This window comes from Rhinoraja longicauda, chromosome 23, assembly GCF_053455715.1.
Source record: "Rhinoraja longicauda isolate Sanriku21f chromosome 23, sRhiLon1.1, whole genome shotgun sequence".
Classification (NCBI taxonomy): domain Eukaryota; kingdom Metazoa; phylum Chordata; class Chondrichthyes; order Rajiformes; family Arhynchobatidae; genus Rhinoraja; species Rhinoraja longicauda.
Genome location: NC_135975.1, coordinates 2,591,418 through 2,606,655, shown reverse-complemented (window position 1 = coordinate 2,606,655; position 15,238 = coordinate 2,591,418). Strand labels below are relative to the sequence as shown.

At 48.1% G+C, this 15,238-nt stretch overlaps 1 protein-coding gene across 3 annotated transcripts in view; it reads left to right on the top strand.

Moving 5' to 3' along the window:
- Positions 1-15,238, top strand: part of sfmbt2 (Scm like with four mbt domains 2) — a 99,951-nt gene that overhangs the window by 45,316 nt on the left and 39,397 nt on the right. For all 3 annotated transcript variants that reach the window (XM_078419484.1, XM_078419485.1, XM_078419486.1), the window contains exons 8-10: positions 9,104-9,205; positions 10,866-11,013; positions 13,506-13,588. In XM_078419484.1, coding sequence (XP_078275610.1) covers positions 9,104-9,205; positions 10,866-11,013; positions 13,506-13,588 — 333 coding nt within the window. The remainder of the gene's footprint in view (positions 1-9,103; positions 9,206-10,865; positions 11,014-13,505; positions 13,589-15,238) is intronic.

Genomic DNA, 15,238 nt, shown 5'->3' with positions numbered 1-15,238 from the left:
TAAATAGGGATGGCCATTGAAAAGGACCTATGATGTTCACAATCTAATTAATCCAGGCGTGGAGCCAACTCAACAGGTGGCATGCCAATCTTTGGTTGCCCGCAGATTACAGAGGGAGTCTCGTACAGCTGGCAGTAACCATGGTGCCCATCAGCAAGGGTGGCAATACTGAACATCTCGGAGAAAACCCACGCGGGTCACGGGGAGAACGTGCAAACTCCGCACAGACAGCACCTGTAGTCAGATTCGAACCCGGGTCTCTGGCAGCATCTCTACCGCTGCGCCACCGTGCCGCACAAACTCTTTAAAAAGACCACTGATCTCAGGAAAAGGGAATTAGGAAAACATTTATAGCTAAAACAAATACATCTACAATATAAAACAGATCTGACTAGGTCGCGCGGCGGTAGAGTTGCTGCCTCACAGCGCCAGAGACTCCGGTTCGATCCTGACCTCAGGTGCTGTCTGCACCCATTCCTTGCACTGAATGCTATCTCCTTTATCATGTATCTCTGCACATGATACAGAAAACGGCTCGATTGTAATCATGTGTTGTCTTTCCACTGACTAGTTAGCATGCAACACAAGCTTTTTACTGTACCTCGGTACACGTGAACTAAACTGAAACTGTACAGAGTTTGTACGTTCTCCCCGTGACCCGCATGTGTTTGCCACGAGATCTTCGGTTTCCTCCCACACTCCTACAGGTTTGGAGGTTAATTGGCTTCAGTAAATTGTAAATTGTGAAACGTCACCTCCGTACACGTGACTATAAACCAAACTGAAAGAGTTAACTAAATTGAAGTCTGTGTAAACAATATTCAACTTGCCTTTCATCACCCATACAAGCCAGTGGTCTGAATATTACTCCTCTAGCTTCAAGGAACCCGTGCATCCCCTCCCTCTCCGCCCCTCCCCCATCCCAGTCACTTTCAATGTTGCCCAGGTGAGTCTCATTTTCACCTAGCCCACAGTTAGGGTTGCCAACTTCCTCACTCCCAAATACGGGCCAAGGTGACGTCACCGCCCCGCGCCCCACGTGACCTCACCCAGCCAGCGGCCACGTGCTCCCGATCCACCAATGGCGGCCGCCCGGGCCGGGAGGCGGGTTGCTACACAAACCTCTGTTAGGCGGCGCCCGGGCCTCTGGACCTACACTGTCCGGGCCTACAGCGTCCGGGCCTACACTGCCCGGACCTACAGCATCCGGGCCGACACTGTCCGGGCCTACACTGTCCGGGCCTACACTGCCTGGAATCCGGGCCTACACTGTCCGGGCCTACACTGTCCGGACCTGCAGCGTCCGGGCCTACACTGCCCGGGCCTACAGCGTCCGGGCCTACACTGCCCGGACCTACAGCGTCCGGGCCTACACTGTCCAGGCCTAGAGTGCCCGGACCTACACTGTCCGGGCCTACAGCGTCAGGGCCTACACTGTCCAGGCCTACACTGTCCGGGCCTACACTGTCCGGGTCGGAGCTAAAATGTCGGAAACCTGGAGTGTCTGGACCTAAACTGTCGGGGCCTATAGTTTCGAGGCCTACTGCGACCGAACCTACAGTGCCCCCCGGGCCTAATACGGGACAAGGGCGATCCTATACGGAACAGTTGGCAGCTCTGCCCACAATTAACAAGGGCCTGTTTCCTTTATCATCGTGACTTTTTTCACATCTTTCATTCATTTGCTCCATACCTCTCCTTTCCCTTTCCCCTGACTCTCAGTCTGAAGAAGGATCTCGACCCATTCCCTTCATTCTCCAGAGATGCTGCCTGACCCGCTGAGTTACTGCGGTTTAAAGCAGCACCTGCAGTTCCTTCCTACACCTTTACTCTTGGACTTCTGCCAGCTTTGGTTTCATTTTCTTCCTGCTGTAATTGCATGTGCGACATTGGACGAAATGTTAACAGTGTTGCTGTAAGAACAGCCGTTGACAAATGACTGTGATCTAGGTGTGTGAAGTGGAAAACGACGAAGGCTATTTTATCTATTGATTTGCAGTGGCGATGCAGATCGAGCCTCTCTCCAATGTTTGCTTTTATATTAGCACATGAATTCTTTCAGAGCCAATACTGGTCTCAGTCCCATTTTATTTTAATGTAGCCGTCTGTTCTGTTTACAGTTACTGCTAGGGTTGGCAACTGTCCCGTATTAACTGGGACATCCCATATTTTGGGCTAAATTAGTTTGTCCCGTACGGGACCGCCCTTGTCCCGTATTAGTAGGGTTGCCAACTTCCTCACTCCCAAATAAGGGACAAAGGGTGACATCACCGCCCCGCGCCCCACGTGACCTCACCCAGCCAGCGGCCACGTGTTCCCGCTCCACCAATGGCGGCTGCCCGGGCCGGGAGCGCGTGGCCGCTGGCTGGGTGAGGTCACGTGGGGCGCGGGGCGGTGACGTCACCTTGTCCCATATTTGGGAGTGAGGATGTTGGCAACCCAAGTTCCTGCTCGTGTTGGCATCCAATTTATTCTGCAGCTTTGCAAAAAGGTCTGGATAATTTGTCTGAAATATTTCCCGTCTCCTTTGCAAATGTAAGAAATGCTTCAGGTTCCAAGAAGTACGAATCCTTTGTGAAAAATCCATGCCAGTTTTTTTTGTCAAACCAATTGATATTCATGTTCTAGGATAGGAAAAAAACCCTGCAGATGCTGGTGTAAATCAAAGGTAGACACAAAATACTGGAATAACTCAGCGGGTCAGGCAGCATCTCTGGAGAGAAGGAATGGGTGACGTTTCGGGTCGAGACCCTTCATCAGTCTGAAGAAGGGTCTCGACCCGAAACGTCACCCATTCCTTCTCTCCTGTGATGCTGCCTGACCTGCTGAGTTACTCCAGTATTTTGTGTCTACCTTCGATATTAATTTTCTACTTCTTTTCACATTTTATGCCCCGTCTTTGAGAAGAAATGCAAAATTGCCGATTAGAATCTGTTGCAAACGAGTAGAAGTTCAACGGAATCATTTTTTTAATGTCCTCAGAAATGCCTTTCGCTTTGCAAAGAGGCACAGTGGGTAGAGCCGCTGCCTCACAGCGCCAGAGACCCAGGTTCGATCCTGACCTTGGGTGCTGTCTATGTGGAGTTTGCACGTTCTCCCCGTGACCACTTGAGTTCTCTCCGTGCGCTCCGGTTTCCTCCCTTCGTCCCAAAGGCGTACAGGTTTGTAGGTTAATCGGCCCTCTGTAAATCGGACTTAATGTGTAGAGAATGGATGTAAAAATGAGATAACGTCGAACTAGCCTGAAGGGGCGATTGATTGCCGGTGAGGACTTGATGGGCCGAATGGCCTGTTTCCATCCTGTATCTTAAAATACATTTTTAAATTAAAGTACATATCTTCAGTTTAGTTTAGTTTAAATTAGGGTGGCACGGTGGCGCAGCGGTACAGTTGCTGTCTCACAACGCCGGAGACCCGGGTTCGATCCCGACTACGGGCGCTGTCTGTACGGAGTTTGTACGTTCTCCCCGTGACCTGCGTGGGTTTTCTCCGAGATCATCATCATCATCATATATATACAGCCGGAAACAGGCCTTTTCGGCCCTCCAAGTCCGCGCCGCCCAGTGATCCCCGTACATTAACACTATCCTACACCCACTAGGGACAATTTTTTTTTTTACATTTACCCAGCCAATTAACCTACTTCCGTTTCCTCCCACACTCCAAAGACGTGCAGGTTTGTAGGTTAAATGGCTTGGTATAAAAATGTAAAATTGTTCCTAGTGTGTGTAAGATAGTGTTAGTGTGCGGGGATCGCTGGTCGGCGCGGACCCGGTGGGCCGAAGGGCCTGTTTCCGCGCTGTATCTCTAAATTAAACTAAATCGTGCCTAATGCGTGGAGAATGGATGCAAAAATGAGATAGTATTGGTGGGCTGAAGTACCTGTTTCCATCCTGCATCTTTAAACACATTTTGTTTGTACAAATACATGTACAAATGGTACATATCTTGGCAGAATATATTCAACATCAGGGAAAGTGTTTGGAAGTTAACAACCCTTTTTTTATGGTCCAATATATGGATGCTCTAAATTTCAGGTTGAAACTTCCCAAGACCATTGTAATCGTGTATTTTTCGTTCAGCAAAATTACAGACATTTTATGAGGCAATTTATTGCCAAATCAAATCTCAGTAGATTGCTTTTGATGAATGCACTTCACATCTTAAACTTGGAGAACGTTTCTGGGGATATTTCAACAGTTCAATTAATCTTTGCTTTTGTAAGAGACACAGCAGGGAGACAGGCCATTCGGCCCACCGAGTACGTGCCGACCATCACTGTGATGGCTGTTTTGTGTAAAAAATTATATCTGTGTGTCTTGTGCTTTTTAATGTCTACTGCCGGACACTGACGTGAGAGGACGCTGGCGTTGTGTATTCGCCGCTTTTCCGTCAGGATAGTTTGTCTGTTTGTTTCTATGTTAATTGTTTTTGTAAAGCGCTTTGAGCATGTGATAAGGCGCTATATAAAATAAATGGATTATTATTATTATTATTATCCTACACACACTAGGGACAATTTACAATTTTTACCAAAGCCAAATTAACCTGCAAACCTGTACGTCTTTGGAGTGTGGGAGGAATCCAGACCACCCGGGAGAATATACTACATATACTATCCTACAAAATGTGTAGTCTGAAGAAGGGTCTCAACCTGAAAAGTCCCCCATTCCTTCTGTCCAGTTACTGAGTTACTCCAGCACTCTGTGCCTATCTTTGGTATAAACCAGCATCTGTAGTTCCTTCTTATTACATGCACAGCACAGAAATTGGATTCTTTTTTTTTGGCCAACAGGTTTCACCCAGAGAGTTGTGAATCTATGGAATTCTCTGCCACAGAAGGCAGTGGAGGCCAATTCACTGGATGTTTTCAATAGAGAGTTTTAGACATAGCTCTTAGGGCTAACGGAATCAAGGGGTATGGGGCAAAAGCAGGAACGGGGTACTGATTTTGGATGATCAGCCATGATCATATTGAATGGCGGTGCTGGCTCGAAGGGCCGAATGGCCTAGTCCTGCACCTATTTTCTATGTTTCTATACCAACAGTGACGCCATCAGGCCCTTGAGCGTTACAGACACCAAATAAACCAAATTATTGTGTCTTGGACTCATAGAGTCACAGAGTGATACAGCGTGGAAACAGACCCATCGGCCAAACTTGCCAACAATGTCCCACCTACACTAGTCCCACTTGCCTGCGCTTGGTCCATAACCCTCCAAACCTGTCCTATCCATGTACCTGAGCAACTGTTTCTTAAACTATGGGATAGTCCCTGCCTCAACTACCTCCTCTGGCAGCTTGTTCCATACACCCACCACCCTCTGTGTGGAAAAGGTTACCCCTCGGATTCCTATTAAATCTTTTCCCCTTCACCTTGAACCTGTGTCCTCTGGTCCACGATTCCCCTACTCTGGGTAAAAGACTCTGCAAGACTCCTGGCAGCCCTGCCTTCACTTAAAAACTATGCGTATCTGTTAAAATCTTTGGGTGTAGTTAAATCCTGATGGCATTTGTGGATGGCTTTCTGATGTTGGAGGCCACTAACAGCCCTTTCAATTACAGTCATTACATTTTAGGAGGTGTAGGAAAATAAACTGCAGATGCTGGTATAAATCGAAGGTAGGCACAAAAAGTTGGAGTAACTCAGCGGGTCAGGCAGCATCTTGGGAGAGACGGAATGGGTGACGTTTCGGGTCGGGACCCTTTTTCGGTCAGGGGAGGGGGAGGGGAATCCCTGCCTCATTCCAGGTGCCTAGTTCTCTTTCAGTGGAATAAAATATGGTAAGAATTTCTTGTTCCATGAGTTCTCGTCCCCTGCATCTTTCTCTTGCACATAGTGGGAGAGTCCAGGACCAGAGGGCACAGCCTCGGGATAAAAGGACGTACTTTTAGGAGGGAGATAAGGAGGAATTTCTTTAGTCAGAGGGTGGTGAATCTTAGTTTAGAGATACAGCGCGAAAACAAGCCCTTTCGGCCCACCGAGTCCACGCCGACCAGCGATCCCCGCACATTAACACTATCCTATACACACTATCCTATACATCCTATACACACTATTTTAAGTTGACCAAGCCAATTAACCTACAAACCTGCACGTCTTTGGAGTGTGGGAGGAAACCGAAAATCTCGGGGAAAACCCACGCAGGTCACGGGGAGAACGTACAAACTCTGTACGGACAGCACCCTTAGTAGGGATCGAACCCGGGTCTCCGGCGCTGCATTCGCTGTAAGGCAACAACTCTACCGCTTCGCCACCATGCCGTCCTTTGTGTGTGGAATTCATTGCCACAGACGGCTGTGGAGGCCAAGTCAATGGATATTTTTAAGGCGGAGATTGACAGATTCTTGATCAGTGCGGGTGTCAGGGGTTATGGGGAGAAGGCAGGAGAATGGGGTTAGGAGGGAGAGATAGATCAGCCATGATTGAATGGCGGAGTAGACTTGATGGGCCGAATGGCTTAATTCTACTCTTATCACTAATGAACATGTATAGAGAGAGACTTCTGTTTGATTCTTTTGGTCAATAACCTCTGCTAAAGGATAATTGAAAGCAGTCAATTAAGAGAGTGGAGAAATAAAAATATAGAAAAAGATTTCACTGTCCAAACTTTAGATTACCTGTTCCTTTTATGTGTTGAACTTATGAGCTTTGTAGGTTAATTGGCTTCTGTAAATTGTCTCTTGTGTGCAGAATAGTGTTAGTGTATCGCTGGTCGGCGTGGACTCAGTTGGTCGAAGGGCGTTTCCATGCTGTATCTCTAAAGCCTCTTGCAATATTCCAGGCTTAGTGGAATATATTAAACTCCAGTGTAATGTTTTACTGCAGTGCTTTGCATTTTATTTGTGTTACCACCCTGGATTGTTCTGGAATACTTGGGCTCTGGTTGAAATCTTGCAATATTTAAAAAGAGCTCGAGGATTTATGCTGTATCTTATTACAAAGATGAGCCAGTGCTGCCAATTTTCCCAAGTTGGATACAGATGTTACGAAAATCTTTGTTGGAATATAGTTGGCACTGTTGGAGAGAACGTTCAGAAATAACTAATATTGCAGTTATAATTTAACTTGAATTATCACGGACAATTTTCCAGACACCAAAGATTGTTTGGCTCCAAAGCATTGTCAGTAAATTGGTGGAAAATGGGCTTAGGTTCACTAATGTTGTGGAGGTCGAGTCAGTGGATATTTTAGATTTAGATTTAGATTTAGAGATACAGCGCGGAAACAGGCCGGTCAGTGGGCCGAAGGGCCTGTATTCACGCTGTATCTCTCAAATACACTAAACTAAGCTGCTCCCCCATTCACTCCTGCATCATTTCAATGTTGGCAGAGTGTCAGAGAGTTATACAGCACGGAAACAGGCCCTTCATCCCAACTTGTCCCTGCTGACCAAGGTGCCACATCTCCACTAGTCCCACCTGCCCGCGTCTGGCCCATATCCCTCCAAACCTGTCCTATCCATGCACCTGTCCAAGTGTGTTTTAAACGTTGGGATAGATTTAGATTTTAGATTTAGAGACACAGCGCAGAAACAGGCCCTTCGGCCCACCGGGTCCGCGCCGCCCAGCGATCCCCGCACATTAACACTATCCTACACCCTAGGGACAATTTTTACATTTTACCAAGCCAATTAACCTACAAACCTGCACGTCTTTGGAATGTGGGAGGAAACCGAAGATCTCGGAGAAAACCCACGCAGGTCACGGGGAGAACGCACAAACTCCGTACAGACAGCGCCCGTAGTCAGGATCAAACCTGAGTCTCCGGCGCTGCATTCGGTGTAAGGCAGCAACTCTACCGCTGCGCCACCGTGTCGCCATTTTGAAGGCAGAGATGGATAGATTCTTGATTAGTACGGGTGTCAAGGGTTACGGGGAGAAGGCAGGGGAATGGGGTTAGGAGGGAGAGATAGATCAGCCATGATTGAATGGCGGAGTAGACTTGATGGACCGAATGGCCTAATTCTGCTACTATCACGTACGAAGTTGCAAATAGAATAAGTTTTCACTGTCCAAACTTTTGATTACCTGTTCCTTTTATATGAATGAATGAATGAATGAATGAATGAATGAATGAATGAATGAATATGTTTATTGGCCAAGTATGTGCATTTACAAGGAATGTGCCTTGGTGCTCCGCTCACAAATGACAACACAAACATACAGTTGACAATTAAGAATAAAGCATAACCACATCAAAACAATAAGGATACAAAATTACGGTCTAAACATGTGGGTGAAAATAAATCAGAGCAAAAAAAGAGGCTACAGACTTTGGTTATTGAGTAGAGCTATCACTCGTGGGGAAAAAAAGCTGTTTTTATGTCCGGCTGTGGCTGCTTTGACAGTCCGGAGTCGCCTTCCAGAGGGAAGTGCTTCGAAGAGTTTGTGGCCAGGGTGAGAGGGGTCAGAGATGATCTTGCCCGCTCGCTTCCTGGCCCTTGCTGTGTACAGTTCGTCAATGGGGGGAAGGTTGCAGCCAACAACCTTCTCAGCTGTGCGAACGATCCGTTGCAGCCTCCGGATGTCGTGCTTGGTGGCTGAGCCAAACCAGACCATGATGGTCTGATCTGTGTTGAACTGATACAGTGTCAAATCAAATTTTGCACATTTGTTTTTTTTGTGAAATACCTGAAGATATTTGAAAGGGCAACATCTGATAACGACGTACGGGACATTTACTTTTCCAACGTACTGTTATTACCTGAAATGTTAATTAATGTTGTATGCCAAGTGTTTAGTTTAGAGATACAGCGCGGAAACAGGCCCTTCGGCCCACCGAGTCCGCGCCGACCAGCGATCCCCGCACACTAACACTGTCCTACACACACACGAGGGGCAACTTACATTTACACCAGGCCAATTAACCTACAAACCCGCACGTCTTTAGAGTGTGGGAGGAAGCCGAAGATCTCGGAGGAAACCCACGCAGGTCACGGGGAGAACGTACAAACTCCGTGCAGACGGCACCCGTAGTCCGGGATCGAACCCCGATCTCTGGCGCTGAGAGCGCTGCAAGGCAGCATCTCTACCGCTGCGCCACCGTGCCCGCCCATTGAAAAGTCAACCTTTCTGATCGTTGTTCTTCTATTCATTGCAGGATCAGCCTGAAGTAAGGACGCACTGTTTCACGGTCGGCATGAAGTTGGAGGCGGTCGATCCCAGAGAGCCTTGTTCCATTTGCCCGGCCACCGTGACCAAGGTGAGGATTGACCGGTCTTGCATCCCTTCGTCTAAATTATCCCGAGGTGATGCCTTCCAGAATTCAAATATCGACGAGGAAAACAAACTCCAGACACTGGTTAAAGCCGAAGATAGGCACAAAGTGCTGGAGTAACTCAACGGGACAGGCACAATCTCGGGAGAGAAGGAATGGGTGACGTTTCGGGCCGAGACCCTTCGGTCTGAAGAAGAGTCTCGACCCAATAGATAATAGACAATAGACAATAGGTGCAGGAGGAGGCCATTCGGCCCTTTTTGCCAGCACCGCCATTCAATGTGATCATGGCTGATCATTCTCAATCAGTACCCCGTTCCTGCCTTCTCCCCATACCCCCTGACTCCGCTATCGTTAAGAGCTCTATCTAACTCTCTCTTGAATGCATTCAGAGAATTGGCCTCCACTGCCTTCTGAGGCAGAGAATTCCACAGATTCACAACTGTCTGAGTGAAAACGTTTTTCCTCATCTCTGTTCTAATTGGCCTACCCCTTATTCTTAAACTGTGGCCCCTTGTTCTGGACTCCCCCAACATTGGGAACATGTTTGTGTCTACCTTCAAATATTTACTGTATTGTGTCACAGCAAAAAAAAAACACTCACGAGACCACTCCCGAAGAACGCTATATCCAAAAAACAAAATTGGGTCCAGAACATTAAGAAAGTTTTCTATTAATAATTCTGAAGTTGGAGTAACATTTTAATTTATTGAAATTTAAAATTAATTGTAATATAGGATTTATTTTTACTGTCTTTTGCAAAGCAGCAGTAAAATTGTTTTAGTTTGGTTGGCCTTAAACCAACATTAGTTAACTAAGTTAACTCTAGTTAACCAATTAGTTAACATTTTAATTTTGTTCACATTTTATTCAAAATTGAACGCACCACATTGCTAAAACATTAATTGCACTCTGGTTGATTATTGGGAGGATGCAGCATGGAAACAGGCCCTTCGGCCCACCGTGTCCACGTCGACCAGCGATCACTCATTCACACTAGTTCCATGTTATCCCACTTTGTCATCCACTCCCTGCACACTAGGGGGCAATTTACAGAGGGGCCGATTAACCTACAAACCCGCACGTCTTTGGGATGTGGGAGAAAACCCACGCGGGTCACAGGGGGAGTGTACAAACTCCACACAGACAGCACCCGATGTCAAGATCTATCCCGTGTCCCTGGCACTGTGAGGTAGCAGTTCTACGCGCTGCGCCACCGTGCTACGCTGGTATTCTTAAAAAATGACAATTGGGCGGCGCGGTGGCACAGCGGTAGAGTTGCTGCCTCACAGCACCATGGACCCGGGTTCCATCCTGACCACGAATGCTATCTGTACGGAGTTTGTACGTTCTCCCCGTGACCTGCGAGCGGTTTCCTCCCACACTCCAAAGACGTGCAGGTTTGTAGGTTAATTTGCTTTGGTATAAGTGTAAATTGTCCCGAGTGTGTGTAGGATAGTGTTAGTGTGCGGGGAACGCGGTCGGCGCGGACTCGGTGGGCCGAAGGGCCTGTTTCCGCGCTGTATCTCTAAACTAAACCAAACTAAAAGATGATTGCAAAGTTGCTATTCATTTTGAGTGCAACAGTTAAATCCCACATGAAACATCATATTTGCTTCATTTTTTTTTGCCGTTATTCCTGCAGGTTTTTAATGATCAGTATTTTATGATCACAATTGATGACTTGAGGCCAGACGCTTGTGAAAACTCACTGCTGTGCCACGCTGATTCACCAGGGATCCTCCCAGTTCAGTGGTGCCTTAAAAACGGGGTCCATCTTACTGCCCCCAAAGGTCAGTATTTGTTTCAGACAAATTTAAGGGCGGTCACGGTGGCGCAGCGGTAGAGTTGCTGCCTCACAGCGAATGCAGCGCCGGAGACCCGGGTTCCATCCCGACTGTACGGAGTTTGTACGTTCTCCCCGTGACCTGCGAGGGGTTTTCTCAGAGATCTTCGGTTTTCTCCCACACTCCAAAGACGTGCAGGTCTGTGGGGAGTCCAGAACAAGGGGCCACAGTTTAAGAATAAGAGGTAGGCCATTTAGAACTGAGATGAGGAAAAACTTTTTCAGTCAGAGAGTTGTGAATCTGTGGAATTCTCTGCCTCAGAAGGCAGTGGAGGCCAATTCTCTGAATGCATTCAAGAGAGAGCTAGATAGAGCTCTTAAGGATAGCGGAGTCAGGGGGTATGGGGAGAAGGCAGGAACGGGGTACTGATTGAGAATGATCAGCCATGATCACATTGAACGGCGGTGCTGGCTCGAAGGGCCGAATGGCCTCCTCCTGCACCTATTGTCTATTGTTAATTGGCTGGGTAAATGTAAAAATTGTTCCTAGTGGATGTAGGATAGTGTTAGTGTGCGGGGATCGCTGGTCGGCGCGGACCCGGTGGGCCGAAAGGGCCTGTTTCCGCGCTGTATCTCTAAACTAAACTAAACAATTAAAGTTTTTTCATATAGAAAAAAAAACTAAGGCATAATGTTTTCAATAATATTTCACCAGATCAAGTTAAGCATTGTAGAAACAGGCCCTTCAGCCCAACTTGCTTATGCCGACCAAGAACCCCCGTCTACTCTCATCCCGCCTGCCCGCATTTGGCACATGTTCTTGTAAAGCATTCCTATCCACGCACCTGTCTAAATGTTCAGTTTAGTTTAGAGATACAGCCGGGAAACAGGACCTTCAGACCACCGAGTCCGCGCCGACCAGCGAACCCCACAGTCTAATACTATCCTACACAGACTAGGGACAATTTACACTTATACCAAAGCAAATTAACCTACAAACCTGTACGTCTTTGGAGTGTGGGAGGAAATCTCCGAAGATCTCAGAGAAAACCTACGAAGGTCACGGGGAGAACGTACAAACTCTGTACAGACAGCACCCATAGTCAGGATCAAACCTGGGTCTGTGGTACTGTGAGGCAACAACTCTACCGCTGCCTTTTAAATGTTGTTATTGTATGTGACTCAGCTACCTCCTCTGGCAGCTCATTCCACACACCCACCACCTTCTGGGTGAAAAAGCTGCCCCTCAGAACCTTATTAAATCTTGTCCCTCTCAACACACGATGCCTCGGAAAAACCACCAGCATCCACAAAGACTCTTCACACCCCTGCAACAGTCTGTTCGAAATTCTACCATCGGGCCGACGATACAAGGCCTTCTACGCCCGCACCTCCAGACTCAGGAACAGCTTCATCCCCAGGGCCATAGCTGCTATGAACCGGTCCTGCTGAGCCAGATGGTCACATCGCATAGTGAACCGGCACAGACCTACTTGCACTTTATTCTGTTTTAAAACTATTTCTAATTTTGTTTCATTGGGTTGTTTAAATTAATACTGACTATCTAATTAATTTATTGCATTGTGTGGGAGGCGCATTTCCCAATCTCGATGTACCCCTGTACAATGACAATAAAGATATATTGTATTGTATTGTATTGTATTGTATTGGACATATGCCCTCCTAGATCTTGATTGCCCCCATTGTGAATAAAAGACTGTGCATTCATCTTATCTATTCCCCTCATGATCTTGTCCACCTCTATAAGATCGTCCCTCATCCTCCTGCACTCCAAGGAATAGAGTCCTGGCCTATTCCAACCTCTCCCTATAATTCAGGCCCTCGAGTCCTGGCAACATACATGTAACTGGTGAAGCTCACGAGTAGTATTGTGTTCAGTTTTGGCCACCCCGCTGTTGGAAGAATGTCATTAAGCTGGATAGAGTGTTAAGTACACCACTGCCAAAAATTTTGTTTACATAAAAGATAGACACAAAATGCTGGAGAAACTCAGCGGGTCAGGCAGCGTCTCTGGAGAGAAGGAATGGCTGACGTTTCGGGTCGAGACCCTTCTCCAGAGATGCTGCCTGTCCCGCTGAATTACTCCAGCACATTGACTCTACCTTCGGTGTAAAGCAGCATCTGCCGTTCCTTCCTTCCTTCCTATTGTACAACCATTGTTGATATTATAGAAACATAGAAAATAGGTGCAGGAGGAGGCCATTCGGCCCTTCGAGCCAGCACCGCCATTCATTGTGATCATGGCTGATCGTCCACAATCAGTAACCTGTGCCCAACTTCTCCCCATATCCCTTGATTCCGCTCGCCCCCTAGAGCTCTATCTAACTCATTATGTTTCAATGCTCGATGTCCATGGAATGGGAACTGTGGTTTGTGATGTGAATTTGATTCTTCACGTACATTTCTTTTACACCAATTTATTGATGGGGTTATGCCTTGAATTTGTTTCTACTTGTTGTTTTTGTTTTAATATTGCAGGTTATCTCGGCTTAGATTTCGACTGGGCGGATTATCTTAAACAAAGTGGGGCAGAGGCGTTGTCTCAATACAGCTTCAGAACAGTAAGTTGTCCCTTCATGTGCAGCTCCACCATCGACTTTCACGGCTCCTTCGGTTCCAGAGCCTTCCTGGATTTTCATTGAATGGCGGTGCTGGCTCGAAGGGCCGAGTGGCCTACTCCTGCCCCTATTGCCTCTTGTCTTCTGTCTCGTATCCGTGTTGCCGGGGCACCAGGGGTCCGAGAGGAGTCCCCAACGGTACCGGAACATTCCGCCGAGGGAGGGGCCGAGATGCCGGCCCGGCAAAGTCGGCCTCGCTAATCCGGCTGTGGGACCGGATACGCCGGCTCGGGCCGGGCTGGAGTTCCAGCGCCCCAGCAGCAGGGGGCAGATTCCACCCCCCGACCGGGCGCGGAAGTCCCGATGAGGGCGAGATCGGTCGCCTCGCCCGGCCTGGGGGACACGTTGTTGGGGGAACTTCCAGGGGGGATTTCAAGTGCCCTCTCGTGATTCCGTCCGGATTAAAGAAGTTTCCGGAACACCAGTTGCCGGAAAATTAGTGGTGGACGTGTGTGTAGGATAGTGTTAGTGTGCGGGGATCGCTGGGCGGCGCGGACTCGGTGGGTCGAAGGGCCTGTGTCCGTGCTGTATCTCTAAATCTAAATCTAAAAAAAATTCCCCGCGTTCCTCACTGTGATGGAAGGCAATAAAGTCCAGCCTCTTCCTCTTTATTCTCCCGTGGTCAGGGCAGTGGAACCGTCCGCAGCCCGCGATCGAAGCTCCCGCGTCGGGGCGGTCGAAACCGTGCCTCAGGACGGTCGATGCTCCTGCGGCTTGGAGCTTCCGAAGTCGGTCTCTAGCCAGGGACCGCGAGCTCCACGATGTTAAAGTCCACAGGCCCCCGTGTTTTGTAAATTGTAAATTAATATGAATTTAATGGGATCGGGGGTTATGGGGCGAAAGCAGGAGAATGGGGTTGAAAGGACACTTTTTCGCTCAGAGGGTGGCGGGTGTACGGAACGAGCTGCCGGAGGAGGTAGTTGAGGCAGGGACTATGGCGCGGTGGCGCAGCGGTAGAGTTGCTGTCTTACAGCGAATGCAGCGTCAGAGACTCAGGTTCGATCCCGACTACGGCTGCTGCCTGTACGGAGTTTGTACGTTCTCCCCGTGACCTGCGTGGGTTTTCTCCGAGATCTTCGGTTTCCTCCCACACTCCAAAGACGTGCAGGTATGTAGGTTAATTGGCTGGACAAATGTAAAAAAATGTCCCTTGTGGGTGTAGGATAGTGTTAATGTGCGGGGATCGCTGGGCGGCGCGGACCAGGTGGGCCGAAGGGCCTGTTTCTGCGCTGTGTCTCTAAATCTAAAATCTAAATCTATCCCAACGTTTAAAACACACTTGGACAGGTGCATGGATAGGACAGGTTTGGAGGGATATGGGCCAGATGCGGGCAGGTGGGACTAGTGGAGATGTGGCACCTTGGTCAGCAGGGACAAGTTGGGATGAAGGGCCTGTTTCCGTGCTGTATAACTCTCTGACACTCTGCCAACATTGAAATGATGCAGGAGTGAATGGGGGAGCAGCTTAGTTTAGTGTATTTGAGAGATACAGCGTGAATACAGGCCCTTCGGCCCACTGACCAGCGATCCCAGCATCCTAACACTCTCCTACACACACTAGGGACAGTTCTTTACAAATTTACCAAGCCAATT